The sequence below is a fragment of the Oncorhynchus mykiss genome, chromosome 3 (assembly GCF_013265735.2).
Source record: "Oncorhynchus mykiss isolate Arlee chromosome 3, USDA_OmykA_1.1, whole genome shotgun sequence".
NCBI classification, from domain to species: domain Eukaryota; kingdom Metazoa; phylum Chordata; class Actinopteri; order Salmoniformes; family Salmonidae; genus Oncorhynchus; species Oncorhynchus mykiss.
This window is the reverse complement of record NC_048567.1, coordinates 18,029,739-18,048,869: the sequence shown is the minus strand read 5'-3', so window position 1 is coordinate 18,048,869 and position 19,131 is coordinate 18,029,739. Positions and strand designations below refer to the sequence as shown.

At 41.1% G+C, this 19,131-nt stretch overlaps 1 protein-coding gene across 1 annotated transcript; it reads left to right on the top strand.

The window, feature by feature from the left end:
- The first annotated feature begins 28 nt into the window (after nucleotides 1–28).
- Nucleotides 29–15,527, top strand: LOC110511860 (phosphatidylinositol-3-phosphatase SAC1-B). The gene is made up of 18 exons (XM_036970588.1): nucleotides 29–181; nucleotides 752–849; nucleotides 1,554–1,628; nucleotides 1,787–1,914; nucleotides 2,854–3,003; nucleotides 6,049–6,108; nucleotides 6,222–6,255; nucleotides 6,915–7,016; nucleotides 9,237–9,409; nucleotides 9,579–9,727; nucleotides 9,912–10,010; nucleotides 10,135–10,273; nucleotides 11,243–11,312; nucleotides 11,500–11,572; nucleotides 11,984–12,077; nucleotides 12,186–12,278; nucleotides 12,413–12,470; nucleotides 12,725–15,527. Exons 1-18 carry the CDS (start codon nucleotides 66–68, stop codon nucleotides 12,859–12,861), a joined length of 1,848 nt encoding a protein of 615 aa, XP_036826483.1. The 5' UTR covers nucleotides 29–65; the 3' UTR covers nucleotides 12,862–15,527.
- The last annotated feature ends 3,604 nt before the right edge of the window (nucleotides 15,528–19,131 follow it).

Below are 19,131 nucleotides of genomic sequence, written 5' to 3'. Positions count from 1 at the left end.
ATTTGTGTGTGCTACATAATAAGTAGCTGCCTGTACTTTATCAGAGTTTGCAACTACGACGCTAAATGTCTGACCCTGGACGCGAATTCCGGTCCAGCCATAATATACAATGTGCGCATTCATTGGCACGTCACTATGTCAGACCTCTAAAGATGGCGACCGCCTACGAGAAATTCAACCTGTAAGTCTTGAAAATATATATCGTTTTCAGTATTTTATTTTCAGAAGCTAGCTAGTACAACTTTTCTGAAAAAAATTGCCATATTCTGTTGAGAGAAAATTGCCGTAGGTGTACGTCTAGAGCTAGCTAGCAGATTATAAACTATTTAGCGAACGTTCAACTGCAATTACAGGCTGCAGTCATTCGTATGTGGGATTTGTTTCAGTTTACAGTATTGTAGATAGTTTACAGTTATGTCAATGATGTGTAGTTGTGTTGTCCGTAACAGTACTTATTTAGCCATCTGCCTTTCGATTTAATCGAGTGGTAGAATTCAATCGATCTTGTTGATGAAGCAGCTAGCTAGCTAAAAAATAGAGTTAGCTTAGCTGTTAACGTTAGTTAGCCCATTGAGCCAGCTAGTATGCGTGAGCTAGATTGTGGTGACGTTAGCCACTATGTTGAGCTTTGCCAAATCAAGCCAATGGTTTGTTTCCCTTTGTATAAGGCGGGATTCACCATGCCAGATGTTCGTCTACCAAGGTCACTGATTTTGTATCTCTCTCCTCTGTGTCCACTCTCCCCCCATAGGCACACTACCCCAGAGAAGTTTTACATTGAGGCATGTGATGACGGCTCAAATGATGTATTGTCCATTGACAGGGTGTCCACAGAAATGATCCTCACCGGTATGTTGAGTAGGCTGTGTTTGTGCGCGTTCATCATGACATGATGACCAAAGTCCACATTATATTTTATTTAACTAGGCATGTCAGGTAAGAACAAATTCTTATTTACAATGGTGGCCTACCAAAAGGCCTCCTGTGGGGAGGAGATTAAAATGACATTTAATAAAAATATAAGCCAAAACACACATCACGGCGAGAGAGTCAACACTACATAAAGAGAGACCTAAGATGACACACAGCATGGTAGCAACACAACATGGTAGCAGCACAAAGCAGGGTACAAACATTGTTGGGCACAGACAACCGCACAAAGGGCAAGAAGGTAGAGAAAACAATATACCATGCAAAGCAGCCACAACTGTCAGTAAGTGTCCATGATTGAGTCTTTGAATGAAGAGATTTAGATAACTGTCCAGTTTGAGTGTTTGTTGCAGCTCGTTCCAGTCGCTAGCGGCAGCGAACTGAAAAGATGAGCAAATGGTGGTTTGTGATCATAAAGGCAATGAAAAAATGATGTGGCTCAGTTGGTAGATCACTGTACTTGCAACAGCAGAGTTGTAGGTTTGATCCCCATGGGAGACCAGTACAAAAAAAAATAAATGAAAATGTATGCCCTCATAAGTCGCTCTGGATAAGCATGTCTGCTAAATTACTAAAATGTTGTTTTTTAATTAAAAAATGATTATTTGTCTCTGTCCCTCTAGTGAGGAAGGACATTCCTCCCCATGCGGTCACCAGGCCAATATGTGGGATCATGGGAACTATCCGTCTGGTGGCAGGTAGGTTCAATCTTGCACTCTTTCAACGTGAGTCAGTTCAGACTCTCCAGTAAAATTATCCATTGAGAAGACTTTACCTGTGCATTACACACAAATGTTCTCAACAGGGTGAGTGTTTACTTTAGTGACACCTGTGCTCCTCTGCCTACCCTCCACAGGCACGTACCTCATCGTTATCACAAAGAAGAAGAAGGTGGGTGACCTGTTGGGCCATGCCGTGTGGAAGGCTATGGACTTTGACGTTATCTCTTACAAGAAGACTGTGCTGCACCTGACAGACAACCAGGTAGGAAGGTTGGGGCCCCAGTGCCAGCCCACAAGCACCCAAGCTCAACATGACTGTGGATGTTTCAGGCCAAGAATAGTTTTATTTTACCTTTATTTAACTAGGCAAGTCAGTTAAGAACAAATTCTTATTTTCAATGACGGCCTAGGAATAGTGGGTCAACTGCCTGTTCAGGGGCTTGGGTCAACTGCCTGTTCAGGGGCTTGGACTTGGGGGTTTGAACTTGCAACCTTCCGGTTACTAGTCCACTAGGCTACCCTGCCGTGTTTCACAATGATTCCTTGTTAATGACAGTGGGTTGTTTTGATGTGGATGTTGACCGATCAAAAACCCTAGCCTGATACTCTGGGTTATTTGCTAGCTGCAGAAGTCACTTTCCTTCACTACTGTATGTGACCAATAGGAAAGCAGCATATTGGACAGAGAATGCTAGGCATCTGTGCTGACATAGATGCCCTGTGTTGAATTGGCTATGGAGCCGGTCAACGACAGACAGTGTGTCTGTAGACAGTCGAGTGTATGTGAAGGGCAAAGCTGTCTATCAGTCAGAGAACGAGACCCCTTCTCACAGACAGAACAAGTACTGCTTTCAGACTGTATCATCATCATGTAGCTGTTACAAGAACACTCTGTTCTGTCCCCAAGTCTAGACAAGTGTTTCTCTATTAGTGGGCATCTCTATGTTGGATTCAAGTTGAATTACTGTTGGAGGAAATGTTATTTATAGTATTTCAGTTTAGATTCCTTGTATATATTATTTTAGAAATATAGTGGTCATCTGATACTTTCTAACCACCGTTCCACCTACCTTCTGTTTTGCTTTCCTTCTTCTGTTTTGCTTTCCTTCTTCAACCTGCCTCCTGACCTCTCACCTTTGACCTCTGTGCTTTCCTTGTTCAACCTGCCTATTGACCCATCTTTAACCTCTGACCCCATCAGATGCAGGACAACAAAGCCTTCCTGTCCATGATCAACAGTGTTCTGCTCACAGACGGCTTCTACTTTGCTACAGACTACGACCTGACCCACACTCTGCAGAGGCTTGCCAACACCAGTCCTGAGTTCCAGGAGATGAGCCTGCTGGAAAGGGTGAGAGAATGAGGGGATGGATATACAGTGGGGCAAAACAGTATTTAGTCAGCCACCAATTGTGCAAGTTCTCCCACTTAAAACGATGAGAGAGGCCTGTAATTTATCATAGGTACACTTCAACTATGACAGACAAAATTAAGAAAAAAATCCAGAAAATCACATTGTAGGATTTTTATGAATTTATTTGCAAATTATGGTGGAAAATAAGTATTTGTTCACCCACAACTAGTAAGATTTCTGGCTCGCACAGACCTGTAACTTCTTCTTTAAGAGGCTCCTCTGTCCTCCACTCGTTACCTGTATTAATGGCACCTGTTTGAACTTGTTATCAGTATAAAAGACACCTGTCCACAACCTCAAACAGTCACACTCCAAACTCCACTATGGCCAAGACCAAAGAGCTGTCAAAGGACACCAGAAACAAAATTGTAGACCTGCACCAGGCTGGGAAGACTGAATCTGCAATAGGTAAGCAGCTTGGTTTGAAGAAATCAACTGTGGGAGCAATTATTAGGAAATGGAAGACATACAAGACCACTGATAATCTCCCTCGATCTGGGGCTCCACGCAAGATCTCATCCAGTGGGGTCAAATGATCACAAGAACGGTGAGCAAAAATCACGGGGGGGACCTAGTGAATGACCTGCAGAGAGCTGGGACCAAAGTAACAAAGCCTACCATCAGCAAGGGCATTGAAGATGAAACGTGGCTGGGTCTTTTAGCATGACAATGATCCCAAACACACTGCCCGGGCAACGAAGGAGTGGCTTCGTAAGAAGCATTTCAAGGTCCTGGAGTGGCCTAGCCAGTCTCCAGATCTCAACCCCATAGAAAATCTTTGGAGGGAGTTGAAAGTCCGTGTTGCCCAGCAACAGCCCCAAAACATCACTGCTCTAGAGGAGATCTGCATGGAGGAATGGGCCAAAATAGCAGCAACAGTGTGTGAAAACCTTGTGAAGACTTACAGAAAACGTTTGACCTCTGTCATTGCCAACAAAGGGTATATAACAAAGTATTGAGATCAACTTTTGTTATTGACCAAATACTTATTTTCCAACATCATTTGCAAATAAATTCATAACAAATCCTACAATGTGATTTTCTGGATTTTTTTTCTCATTTGTCTGTCATAGTTGAAGTGTACCTATGATGAAAATTACAGGCCTCTCTCATTTTTTAAGTGGGAGAACTTGCACAATTGGTGGCTGACTAAATACTTTTTTGCCCCACTGTGTGTGTGTCTGTGTGTATATATATACAGTTGAAGTTGGAAGTTTACATACACCTTACCCAAATACATTTTAAACTCAGTTTTTCACAATTCCTGGCATTTAATCCAAGTAACAATTCTCTGTCTTAGGTCAGTTAAGACCACCACTTTATTTTAAGAATGTGAAATGTCAGAATAGTAAGAGTGATTTATTTCAGATTTTCTTTCTTTCATCACATTCCCAGTGGGTCAGAAGTTTACATACACTCAATTAGTGTTTGATAGCATTGCCTTTAAATTGTTTAACTTGGGTCAAACGTTTCGAGTAGCCTTCCACAAGCTTCCCACAATCAGTTGGGTGAATTTCGTCCCATTCCTCCTGACAGAGCTGGTGTAACTGAGTCAGGTTTGTAGGCCTCCTTGTTCACACACGCTTTTTAAGTTGTGCCCACAAATTTTATATGGGATTGAGGTCAGGACTTTGTGATGGCCACTCTAATACCTTGACTTTGTTGTCCTTAAGCCATTTTGTCACAACTTTGCAACTATGCTTGGGGTCATTGTCCATTTGGAAGACCCATTTCTGACCAAGTTTTAACTTCGACTGATGTCTTGAGATGTTGCTTCCAGTATCCACATAATTTTCCTACCTCATGATGCCATCTATTTTGTGAAGTGCACCAGTCCCTCCTGCAACAATGCACCCCCACAACATGATGCTGCCACCCCCGTGCTTCGCGGTTGGGATGGTGTTCTTCGGCTTGCAAGCCTCCCCCTATTTTCCTCCAGACATAATGATGGTCATTATGGCCAAACAGTTATAATTTGTTTCATCAGTCCAGAGGACATTTCTCCAAAAAGTACAATCTTTGTCCCCATGTGCAGTTGCAAACCGTAGTCTGGCTTTTTTATGGCGGTTTTGGAGCAGTGGCTTCTTCCTTGCTGAGCGGTGATTCGGGTTATGTCTATAGGACTCGTTTTACTGTGGATATAGGTACTTTTGTACCCGTTTCCTCCAGCATCTTCACAAGGTCCTTTGTTGTTGTTCTGGGATTGATTTGCACTTTTCGCACCAAAGTACGTTCATCTCTAGGAGACAGAACGCGTCTCCTTCCTGAGCAGTATGACGGCTGCGTGGTCCCATGGTGTTTATACTTGCGTACTATTGTTGGTACAGATGAACGTGGTACCTTCAGGCGTTTGGATATTGCTCCCAAGGATGAACCAGACTTGTCGAGGTCTACAATTGTTTTATTTCTGAGGTCTTGGCTGATTTCTTTTGATTTTCCCATGATGTCAAACAAAGGCACTGCGTTTGAAGGTAGGCCTTGAAATACATCCACAGGTACACCTCCAACTGACTCAAATGATGTCAATTAGCCTATCAGAAGCTTCTAAAGCCATGACATCACTTTCTGGAATTCTCCAAGCTATTTAAAGGCACAGTCAACTCAGTGTATGTAAACTTCTGACCCACTGGAATTGTGATACAGTGAAATAATCAGTCTGTGCATTTTTCCAATAATTGTATACAAAGTAGATGTCCTACCTGACTTGCCAAAACTTTAGTTTGTTAACAAGAAATTCATGGAGTGGTTGAAAAAAAACGAGTTTTAATGACTCCAACCTAAGTTTATGTAAACTTCTGACTTCAACTGTATGAGGGAGGAAAATAATGTAAAAACATGTTTCCATTTGGAGATACAGTCATGAAAACACGAGTAATGTGTTTACTTGTGTCCTGTCCAGATGCAGACATTTCCTATGCAGGGCATGTGGAAACAAGTTGAATGGTATGATACAGATGTGTTGTTTTCTTGCCCTCATTTTAGGCAGATCAGCGGTTTGTGTGGAATGGTCACCTGTTGAGAGAATTCCTGCCACAGCCAGAGGTAAGGACAGAGCTGACACATGTTAAAACCACTTGTGGTAAATATAAAATGAATATCCAGTACAGATCTTATGATCTTTCTAAACTGCATTGTCTGTGTTCTTCTCTTGACAGCTGCACAGGTTTGCTTTCCCAGTTGTCCACGGCTGTATCCTTTCAGTTTTTTTTTCTTTGTTACAAACTCCAGATGAAGACTTTTCCCTCCTTTTCAATTCTCATAAACAGGAAGACCTCATTACCACTTCCTGTAAGACAACAGATATTACCCATATGAGATGTCATTCACGGGGCGGTTGTTTAGAGTGAATGAACTGTTAAACAGCATTGCAGTTTAAACCCTGTAATCTGTCATTGGTTGGAAATCTACCCTCTGTGATGGGAGCACACTAGATCACATGGTCATTTTTACGTTCATATTTTGCATGGGGTTTGGCGGTCTGAGTGACTGGATGTAAAGCCCATTACTCTGGATTAGTCTTGTCATTCTTTTCCCTGAGAAAAACTTCAACTGTTTGACAGACCATGAATATCAATAGAAGATAACGTGCGGTTTTCTCCTTTAGCCACAAGGGGGAGCTAGAGATTCATATACGTCGCATTATAATTGGGAAATTAGGGATATTGTATTCACAGACAATGAACGGAATGTGGATCCATTGACATATTGTGATGGAGCCCACATTTCTAAGCATCACAGCAGGCCCAAAACATTTTCTGAAAAGGAGGCAGAGAAAGGTTGAATTCAGGAGGTAAAGTTAGGCTTTATAAAGGTTAAGACCGTGTTATCCCTAACCATGTGTTGTCCAGTCATCATTATGAAGTCCTGCTGCATCAATGGGAAGATCTTTGACTGGAACATCATCTCCAGGCGGAGCTGCTTCAGGGCTGGAGTACGTTACTACGTTAGAGGTGACTGACTCCACATCCACCAGCACGTCTAACTGGAGCTTTCTGACTAGAGCAGGGATGATGGACAATCTTTTCCACAGTGGACCGGTGTGGGTGCAGGGGGTTTTGTTCCAGCCAAACAGTAATACATACAGTACCAGTCAAAAGTTTGGACACGTCTACTCTTTCAAGGGGTTTTCCTTATTGTAGAATAATAGTGAAGACATCAAAACTATGAAATAACACACATGGAGTCATGTAGTAACCAAAAAAGTGTTAAACAAATTCAAAATATATTTTAGATTCTTCAAAGTAGCCACACTTTGCCTTGATGACAACTTTGCACGCTCTTGGCATTCTCTCAACCAGCTTCATGAGGAATGCTTTTCCAACAGTCTTGAAGGAGTTCCCACATATGCTGAGCACTTGTTGGGTACTTTTCCTTCACTCTGCGGTCCAACTCATCTCAATTGGGTTGAGGTCGGGTGATTGTGGAGGCCAGGTCATCTGATGCAGCACTCCATCACTCTCCTTCTTGGTCGAATAGCCCTTACACAGCCTGGAGGTGTGTGTTGGGTCATTGTCCTGTTGAAAAACAAATGATAGTCCCACTAAGCGCAAACCAGATGGGATGGCGTATCGCTGCAGAATGCTGTGGTAGCCATGCTGGTTAAGTGTGCCTTGAATACTAATTAAATCGCAGACCGTGTCACCAGCAAAGCACCATCACACCTCCATGCTTCATGGTGGGAACCACGCATGCGGAGATCATCCTGCTCTGCGTCTCACAAAGACACCGGTTGGAACCAAAAATCTCAAATTTGGACTCATCAGACCAAAGGACAGATTTCCACCGGTCTAATGTCCATTGCTAGTGTTTCTTGGCTCAAGCATGTCTCCTTCTTATTGACGTCTTTTAGTAGTGGTTTCTTTGTAGTAATTTGACCATGAAGGCCTGATTCACCCGGTGTCCTCTGAACAGTTTATGTTGAGATGTCTGTTACTTGAACTCTGTGAAGCATTTGGGCTGCAATTTCTGAGGCTGTTAACTGTAATGAATTTATCCTCTGCAGCAGAGGTAACTCTGGGTCTTCCTTTACCTGTGGCGGTCCTTATGAGCGCCAGTTTCATCATAGCAATTTTCCGTATTGACTGCCCTTCATATCTTAAAGTAATGATGGACTGTCGTTTCTCTTTGCTTAACTGAGCTGTTCTTGCCATAATATGGACTTGGTCTTTTACCAAATAGGGCTGTCTTCTGTCTACCACCCCTACATTGTCACAACACAACCGATTGGCTCTTTAAGAAGGAAAGAAATTCCGCAAATTAACTTTCAACAAGGCACACCTGTTATTTGAAGTGCTTTCCAGGTGATGAAGCTGGTTGAGAGAATGACATGGTTGTGCAAAGCTGTCAAAGTAAAAATATTTGTTTGCAGGGATGTTCTGAACGTTTTACTATGGTTCGCTGAAAGTTTTCTTGTTCGGTTTTATTAACGTTCTGAGCAAATATTTCAATAGGGCTTTTAACACTGCTATCTTAGTTTGGGTTAACTGCACAGATGTGACACATGGAAATTCATATGCTTAGGCATTAATCATTCAAACTTTTTTCTATTTTTTATTGTGGCATGGCGTCAGTGAGATTCAAACCTATGCTCTTCTGTTCTCGATCCATGGAATTAGTCCACTGTGCCACCAGGATGGAGCTAGCATGCCATATATTTTTCTAACAAATGCAAAATTGTTCATTTGAGTTTAGAATTATTCCCAATGTCAAACCACTTGGAGAACATTCCTAGAACATTACAAACATTGAAAGTCAATGTAACCATGTTTGAACTTTTAGTAAATGTTCTGTTAAGGTAATGAAATACAAAGTAAATAACATTATTATATATATATATCTTAAATGTGCTGAGAATGTTCCAAAGCAATGAACTATCCTGCACCATTCCCAGATAGTTGTGGGAAGATTGTTTGCTAAATAACCATAGGACATCCACGCTCTCACCAAGCTCTAAGAAACATATGGTTCTCAGAACGTTATATGCTAACTGGGTCTTCAACCAATATTTTGATTTAGTGGAATCAGGTTTTTTTACAGCTGGTTTGGAACAAAACCCTGCACACACTCCAGCCCTTTGCAGATAATATTGGCCTGTCCACTTCTTTATATTTTTACTGTCAAACACTCCTCACTCAGACGGATCATTACATAATGTCTATTTGGTCCATCAGGCATTGACTCAGAGGGTCATGCAGCTAACTTTGTGGAGACAGAGCAGATTGTCCAGTACAGCGGGGGCAAGGCCTCATTCGTACAGACCCGGGGCTCCATCCCCTTCTACTGGTCCCAAAGACCCAACCTCAAGTACAAACCAAAACCTCAGATCAGTAAAACCATCAACCATGTACGCTACCTGTTAAAATATTCATATCATTTTTCATATTCAATGTTCAAATGTAAAAACATTTTAATGTACAGTAGTAGTAGTCATTTAAATACAGTAGAGGTATGTGATATTGAGTATTACTTTACTGAGTCAAGTCTTTCTTACCTTTATTGTCCTGCTTTCACAGCTGGATGGCTTCCAAAGGCATTTTGACTCGCAGATCATCATTTATGGAAAGCAAGTGATTTTAAATCTGATTGACCAGAAAGGCTCAGAGAAACAATTGGAACAGGCCTTTGACAAAATGGTGTCCAGTTTGGGCAACGGCATGGTCAAGTAAGGACTATAGCTTTTCCCCATCATTCATTCTGATCCCACTATGCCCGTCTTCTAACGTCATTCATGTATTTATTTTAGGGGTGAACATTCTGTCTAAAGTCATGGAACTCCAAATAACCCCTTACAGAAAATGATTTACTTGGATTTTACATACCTTTCTCCCTGTATCGTGCTCCTCTAGATACATAGCGTTTGACTTCCACAAGGAATGCAGTCGGATGAGGTGGCATCGCCTGCAGATCTTAGTCGATATGGTGACAGAGATGCAGGATGAGTATGGGTAAGTATTTAGTCTGCATGGCCGGTGAGATGAGTTTTTGTACTTTGTTCATCTCCGTCTGGTTTGCTGATTTGTTTTGGGACAAATGTTATTGTAAAATCAAATTGTTTGATTGGTTGGTCAGGTACTTCCTGGTTGATGTGGATGGGAACGTTCTGGTGCAACAGGAAGGGATGTTCCGCAGTAACTGCATGGACTGTCTGGACCGTACCAACGTCATCCAGAGTCTGCTGGCACGACGCTCACTGCAGTCACAGCTGGAGGTGGGAACCACCAACCAGACATGTCCAATATATAGACACTCCCACTAGTTCTAGACACTTCTACCACATCCATTTTAACCACAGGTGTCAAACTCATTCCACGGAGGGCCAAGTGGCAGCAGGTTCTCTAATCCCTTGTACTTGATTGATGAATTTAGGTCACTGATTAGTAATGAACTCCCCTCACCTGGTTGTCTAGGTCTTAATTGAAAGGAAAAACCAAAAACCAGCAGACACTAGGCTGTCCATGGAATAAGTTTCACATTCCTGATCTATACACTTTCACCACATCTAGACTCACTCTCTCTGTGTCTTTGACATAATGAGTAATGTCATGTTCCTCCGTGTTCTACCTCAGGAATTTTGGTTTTACTGTTCAATAAAGGTGTAGACCTAGCCTCCCCTTTTACATTCTGTAAAAACAATGGTAAAAATCTTAAAGGAAACTACATTTTATGAGGAGCTTGTCCATTTTGACGTAACATAGACCTTTTGACTTGACAAAGTCATGCGTTTCACAACTTACATTACCTTGACTCACTTGACCCATATTTGCAAATGAGCAACAAACGGACATAACAGAGACGGGGGAAAACCCAAACTCTATGTTGAAGGCCTCTGACTAAAGCTGCTGTCTCTGTGGACTTTGACTGTGGGCTGTTTAGTTATCTGACCCTATGTGGGCTGTGAAAAGGTCAGGTCTCATCTCACCCAGGTACAATAAATACTTCAGGTACCATTGTGTTTTTTATAAAACTGTTTTAGCACTGTGGGTTAAACTGTCATTGAAACATCTATTAATAGTGTAGTAAGGCTGCTAGTTGACCCACAGGGTGACGAAGTTGAAGTTGCATCAAGGTCTTTCGGTAAACAACAGTGCTGAATCTGATGGCAACCATCTTGGTTCCGCCTTGCCCCCTGTAGTCAGGCCACTGCAGTATCTCACCACACATCTTTGTTTATCTGCAGCGACTGGGAGTTCTCCACATGGGCCAGAGGATTGAAGATCAGGCCGACTTCGAGAAGATCTACAAAAATGGTGATCCTCAGCTGAAATCTACACACTTTCCTTACCCTTCTGCCAGCACGAGCACAGCATTGTCTTCCTTATGAGATTATTCCAACACTTTGGTTTAACATGATTGAAATCCTCCCCTTTTTCCACTGACTAAATCTGTTTTTTTTTCTCTTTCTTCCTCTCCCTCTCTCACCCTTGCTCGCTGCAGCGTGGGCAGACAATGCCAATGCGTGTGCCAAGCAGTATGCTGGCACAGGGGCCTTGAAGACAGACTTCACAAGGTGAGACAGAAGGGCTCACGTGTTTCTTGCTATTCTGGTGATTAGCAAACTAAGGCACAGGACTAGCTCTCTTCATAGAAACGTACTCCATTCCATCAGGAAGTCACTGAGTTCACCTGGCTTTAGGAGGATATTATGGATTCCAATAGAACTTGTGCATTATACAATGACAGAGAACTAGTTGTGTTTCTTCTGGCACGGTACCATCCCACTGTCAGTCACACCCATGAAGTTGGCCATGCATTATTGGCTATGAACTACATCAAAACATCGTACTGGATGTTGGTGCCCTAAGAACAGGGATGTTCTGCTTGTGATTTTTGTGATAACCAGGAAGACAACTCTGAGTAAGAGTAGTATGTGTGAGAGATGATTATGACAGGGATGACTGAAGCGTTGCTCATGTCTCAGAACAGGGAAGAGGACACAATGGGGGCTGGTGATGGACGGCTGGAACTCCATGATCAGATACTACAAGAACAACTTCTCAGACGGCTTCAGACAGGTGTGTCTAGTGTGCGTGTGCGCCAGTTATTAGTCATGTTTTGTAAATCCTTGACGTGTGTGTGTGTGTGTGATAACTGATAATTGAGACATCTCTCCTGATCATCAGGACTCTATTGATCTGTTCCTGGGTAACTATGCCATTGATGAGGCAGACATGACCACACCCCTTCACGAGACCAAAGACTGGAAGTTCCTCACGGTGAGATCTGATTGGCTAGGCTTGATCAGTGCTATGTTTACTGATAGGCTACAATATGTGTTGGTTTCAGTCACAAGCGGTAGATTGAGATTCCGTTATCTTATTTAACTCCTGTTTCCCCTCTCCCCCTCTAGTTGCCCATTATCATGGTTGTGGCATTCTCCATGTGTATCATCTGCCTCCTCATGGCTGGTAAGACAGCAGTGGACTCCCTTGTCAAGTCTGCATTGAATCCTAATAGGGGCATGGAATTTATTTGAAAATTCTAGTTACACCTGCACTGATCTCAAGTTAAGATTTGGTCCATAAACACATTTTGCAGTACTTAATTTTACAATACTGTTTCTACTTGTACTGACTAGGAAAGTATGTGCTATCAATGGGAACTTTTTCGGTACTTAGTTATTACCCGTAGTGACCCTCAGTGTCCCCCCCTCCCCCCTCAGGTGACACGTGGACGGAGACCCTGGCGTATGTGCTGTTCTGGGGCACAGCTAGCTTCGTGACAGCCGGCGTCATCCTCTTCAACGGTCGGGAGTTTGTAGACTCGCCCAAGCTGGTCCAGAAGGAGAAGATGGACTGAATGTGTGCGTGTGGAAAGCAGCTACGCCCCACAGACTGCTCCTCTTCCTCTTCATCCCACTCTTCTTCATCATCGTTCCCTCAGCATCAGCGGGCCTGGAGCCTGTACTGATTACTGATCCAACGGCATGAGGAAGAGGAGGAGGAGGATGGGGTGAGAGAAAGGCCAGGTGTATGATGTAGGGCTGTGAAGCATACAGGGACTCGCTCTGCACTGGTCTGCTGCTGTCCACACCACTAAGCACATTATTTGGGCTGGGGCTGGGGAAGATCCCTAACCTTGTCCATAGACTGACTGTATACGCTGAAAACTGTCTGATTTTATGATACAATAACCCACTACGGTAACACAGTTACCCTTCTGCACGGAATGCATATGAACGGACACTGGCACTGCTGCTGTTTCCATAGCAACCTTGACACGGGAACTACTTTTTCAAAAATCTTGCCCTTTTTGTTGTTGTTTTTGTTGATTTGTCACCTTCTAGCTACATCATGTCATATTTTCTCTGTTGGTTGCCATATTGTTTGTGTCATTGCCCCTGAAGAGTCGATCTGAACGTGGTGTCTTAGTGTGATAGCCACTGGCACCCAATATGTCAGCTGTCTGACGGCCCAGCCCAAGCCATGATCCCAAAACTAGCTCACCAATAGTCATGGAGAGAATATGCTAGCTGGCCAATAGGCAGGAAGAGAACGTGCTAGATGGCCAGTGATTGGGGAGAGAATTTTCTAGCTGGCCAACAGTCAGCTAGAGAATGTTCTAGCTGGCCAATAGTTGGGGAGAGAATGGGCCGAACTGTTTCAATAGGGAACTTTAGTTATGGTGTCCCACCACCATTAATGCCATTGTAACTGGCCATAATATTCTCAATCACTGCACTTCTGAGTGCACAGACAGACCCTCAAAGGGTTTCACATGAGGATTCCTCGGAGATGTGACGAGAGGAATGTTTGTCTGTCTGGCTGTCTAGTCTTCCCAGGGATGGAAAGCTTCATGAAACAGCTGGAAAGACGAATCCTCATTAGTTTCTGACAACTAAAAGGTGTGAGAGAGCATCAAACTATATACTATAGTGAGTAGGATCTGTCTTTGACCAGTAGACTGCGAGGCCCAGACCTAGGCTAATAATGAAGCGTGGATTTAAAGGTCCAAATGCAGCCATTTTTATATCAATATCAAATCATTTCTGGGTAACCGCTAAGTAACTTACTGTTATTGTTTTCAATTAAAATGGTCGAAAATAAAATAATTGTCTGGGAATGGTTTTAGGGGAGGGGTAAACTGAACTAGCTGTTATTGGCAGAGAGGTTTGGAAATCTTTCTTATTCATTTATTAACTCATTTTTACCGTCGGGTGATGTCACCAGGCAGGTCAAAACTCCATCCCACCAAAAAAGGCTGAAATTTCAGGCGGTCTTTTCTAACACGAGAAGAGCATTATTATTTCACAGTGTTATTCCAACCTGGAAATATATATTAATCATGGGAAAATATAGTTTTTGACTGAACTGGGCATTTAAACGAACCAAAGTCTCATGGGGCATTGGGGATTTTAAATGGCACTTGTCCCCTATGACAATTTCTTTGTTTTAGTGTGTCTCTGGATGGGATTGTGAACTGTTGCTCTCTCTCACACAATCTTTCTCCTATATTATTTATCCTTTGATTATTGGCTGTTCTGTAGCACTAGCCCCAAGTCAAATTATGCTGCCTTACCGCAGTGTTTAGTAGCAGGATTGGAGCCAATTCCATATAAATTCAATTCAGGAAGTAAAATCCAATTCACAATTGTATTCTCATTGAAAAGCATTGAGAACTGTTTAATTGGAATAGGAATTTCAGTTTACTTCCTGAATTGAAATTAAATTGAGCCCAACCCTGGTGTATAGTGTACATAATCATTACAGGATCACACTTACCTTACCTGCAGTCAGAGTGGCACCTGCTGATCTGAGAATGTTAAAGTATGTAATTTTAAATTGATTATATTGCCGCTTATGTGTCTTTCCACTTCAACTGTAGTGGTACAAAACGACAATGAGAGAGTACGTATGTCCTATAACTTTAAATGTAGTGGTCCAATAATACATCGGGGTATGGTTACTATGATGAAGCATAAGTTGGTTATTATGCTTCTCAAAGCTACATATTGAAATGGCTCATTTGCTGTAGCTATAACCCTCGGTATACATAGGATGCCATGCAAATGGACAACAGTACATTCCGCTGTGCATTATCAGCCATAAGCCTATCAAATACAAGAATCAGCCAGCATAGTGTCTCTTGCTGATCTGTGTTTTTAAACAGATGATTTAGGTGCCATGTTAACCTAGATACAATTTAATGTAATGACAAAGCATTGTATGCTTGTAAGAATGATGTGCTATTTAAGCTGAGTCATGTTTGAGCGGTTTTAGACAAATATTTTTGGTTTGACTGCTTTACCAATGAAAATGGGTTGCTACTGTTGGCTCAATGCAGTAATAAGAAAACAAGCTGGACCAGTTTTAATTGTTTTCTAGGCCTATATTATTGTCACTTGTTTTGTTTATCAGAGGATTTATTTTGGGGGTGTTATTTTCCAGGATTTTAATTTGTTATTGTGTTTTTTTGTCACTTAAAACATTGTGTCCAAGAATGTGTAATAAATGTGTCATCAATCATTCTGTTCCATTTCCTAATATTGTTCTATAGAAATGGTTATTTTACACAATGTAGCATATTTATTGTCCATAGTTTTTTCTGGTTTAAGTTTTAAGTGACAATATGGAAAATACTATTGGTACCGTAATAAAAATCAATTTCCTTTAGGGGGTAGTTTATGAATGTGTGTAGCAGTCCATTTGAGCAAGTGTATTCTTTATTAGATAATGGTTCATCATTGTCTGATTTATTTTCAAAAAACAACAGAACTGCCCTTAACTATTTTCTTGTAAGTTTTTCCCTAGGTGGCATAGTCACACAAAGTGGTACCCACCCTTACTAGTGCTGATACACGTAACAGAAAGTAGTTTAATTTTTGAACAAACTGTTCATACTTTAGTTTGAGGATGTGCAGCATATACAGCCTGCTCTTGGTGTTATTCCCTCCATCTATGATGCATTGAGGCACAGTATGTCAGTATGTTGATTTTATTAGGATCCACATTAGCTGACCCCATGACGACAGCTAGTCTACCTGGGGTCTGACACTTAACAAAAAAATATATTAGACATTAAGACATTAGATAAGTAGACATTAGAGACATATAAAATACCTGAAAGGTAACATTTAACAGTCAATTTTCATATTGAGTGATCAATCTCATTAGAATGTTCTCTTGAATTTTAACGTGCTTATCCCTCGAGAAATGTCAACCAACTATCACAAATCATTGTTTTATTTTTTTTAAATGGTGTCCGCCACAATTTTGTTTTCATTGCATTTCAAAGGCAGTAGGCAATACTTTTTCGTGTGACTGTTACAAATGTTGAATAAGTAATTTGTATATTTCACAATCTCTGATACTGTGTTGCAGAGTCAATAGTGTTTCGGCGTTGCCGTCATTGTAGTATAATTAAACGTAGACAGCGAAAATGATTTTGCCATTAGCGGGACCGCAGATATTGAGAAGAGTGAGATGCAAGACATCGCTCTCACACCGTCACACAATATCTGCATGTGGAGATTCCCTTCGCAGCGTGGAAGTTGAGCCTTGCGTTTCAACACTCTTTGAGTTGTTGCGGAAATTGACCCACTATGCTGTTTATTTTTCTGCATCTATGTCACATTGCTGAGACTAACTTTAATGTGTAATGTTTTATCTGCTGAGGAGTAGGATAACAGATGAAACAGATATACCAGCCACCTCACCCTTCTCTTTATCCAAGCTGTGATGAAAGTTGTGATAAACAGACACAGATGCTCTCGCCGTAACGTTAACAGAACGCCTGTGTAACGTTACTGGGATACTAGCTAGCTCACAGTGTCATTTGCTCCCGCCTGCCGAGCACCTGCCCTTGCCGTAACGTTAAACTGCTAGATAGCAGAGTGCGGCAGGCGGGGGCGAAGGACACTCCCGTTGTCTTAGCTAGCTAGCTGCTGGTGTCGCTTCCGCTGTGTACCTGTGTTAAAACAGCCATCTGGAGAGTCTGAGCAGTTGGCTTCTGAGCCCTCACCCGCTGATTCTACTTTGGTCTGACACACTACAAGATGTCCAGAAAGAACCAGGCAGATGTGTCCATGTCCAGAGTTGTATTCTCTCACACACACACACACAGTGATTTTTGTGGTTTCTATAGAAGAATAGAACTAAACATTCATATTGGGGCTCCTGAGGGGTGGGGTCTAAGGCACTACTTCTCAGTGCTAGAGACGTCACTACAGACTCTGGTTCGATTCCAGGCTGTTTCACAACCGGACGTTATTGGGAGTTTCATAGGGTGGCACACAAAAATGCCCCAGCGTCGTCCAGGTTAGGGTTTGTCTGGGTAGGCTGTCATTGTAAATAAGAATTTGTTCTTAACTGGCTTGCCTAGTTAAATAAAGGTTAAATAAAACATATATTTTTTTAACAATGGTATTGCAAACTACACAGTTTGATATTTACATAGCCCAATAAATAGCATGGCATTACAACATAACATCAAAGATATTCACACATTCAATTATCTGTAAGGTCCCTCAGTCGTGCATTAAATTTCAAACACAGATTGCCTCACAAAGAAGTGCACCTATTGGTAGATGAGTAAAAAAAACAGACATTGAATATTCTTTTGATCATGGTGAAGCCATTTGCACTTTGGATGGTGTTATCAATACACACAGTCACTACAAAGATAATAATCGTATATTATCCACAGATTGTGAGCTAAAGATGAAAACCTTTCCTACAAGTATTATTATATTATTTATTGACTGCCTATGGCTTTCGAGATCGCCCAACACGGTTATTTTTAAGGTTAATTTGAAGTACATGTTGTGATTTTTAAACCATTCCTGAAGCTGTGACCAGAAATAAGCTACATAGGGGCAATACCAGAATAAGTGTTCTATTGATTCTGTCTTTTCGCAACAAAGTCTACAGAGCTGAGATTGTTGTATGGCCCATATATATAGCATTCTGTTGGTGGCAAGTATTTTATATAATCATTTAATGAGTCAAGTGTAGTTTTTTGTACCAGCTCATAAACCATGTGTCATGGAATTGGTACATTGAAAATCTCCTCCCATTTATTTTGCAACCTGTATGGCGCAACTGTCAACATTTTTGTCCTCAGATTAAACTGGTATATTTTTCTATTTATGCCAGTTCCTTTCAGCCAATTTGTATCTTTAATATATGACAGGCAAACAACCTACCTACAACTACCTTTTCTTTTTTCCACTTGCCTCCTCCATTTTTGTGGAGGTGCTGCAATCAGTTTTAGTTGTAAATTTGGATTGAGCAGATATTCCCATGTATTTTCAATAATTGCATAACTCCTCCATTTCTATTCATAATATTAATAATAAATATAATACTATTTTTTTTTTAAATCCTTAAAGAATGTTTTTTTATTAATCAGTATATTTGAGTTTAACCATAACATTTGTTGTAATATTTGTCCTCTTTTCTGGAGGATAAAACTGAAATTGTAACCAGCTTTGTGTGGCTTGTTTAAGAAAGAGCGATACTTTAAACAAAATTTCATTTTCAATTAGTCGGAAATTAGAAGTTGTAATCTGTATGAAGGCAAAAAAGCAATTTTTGAACAAAGGATGAGCTTTTCTTAATAATCTACTGGAGAACCATTTTGGGTTTAAGTATCATTTATGTATTAGTGAAGCTTTTAGTGAGAGGTTTAAAGCTTTAATATTTAATAATTTTAGCCCCCCAAACTCATTAATTATATAAATAGGCATGTTTAATTTTGTCTGGCTTGGCATTCCAAATAAAATGAAACGTTTTTTGCTCATATGATTTTAAAAAGGAATCATCAAGAGTAGGCAATGCCATTAGTAAGTAAGTAAACTGTGATAGGACCAAAGAGTTAATCAATGTAATTTTTGATATTTACCTCTCCATGGTTGCAAAATCTTATCTATTATGCTAACTTTCTATTGAAATTAATTGTGGTAAATTAATTTATATTTTTTGAGATGTGAATACCAAGTATGTCTACTTCACCATCCGCCCATTTTATTGGTAAACTACAAGGTAGTGTAAATACTGTATTTTTTAACGATGCAATACGTAACATGGCAATCTTGTCATAATTAGGTTTTAATCCAGAGAGGCTAGAAAA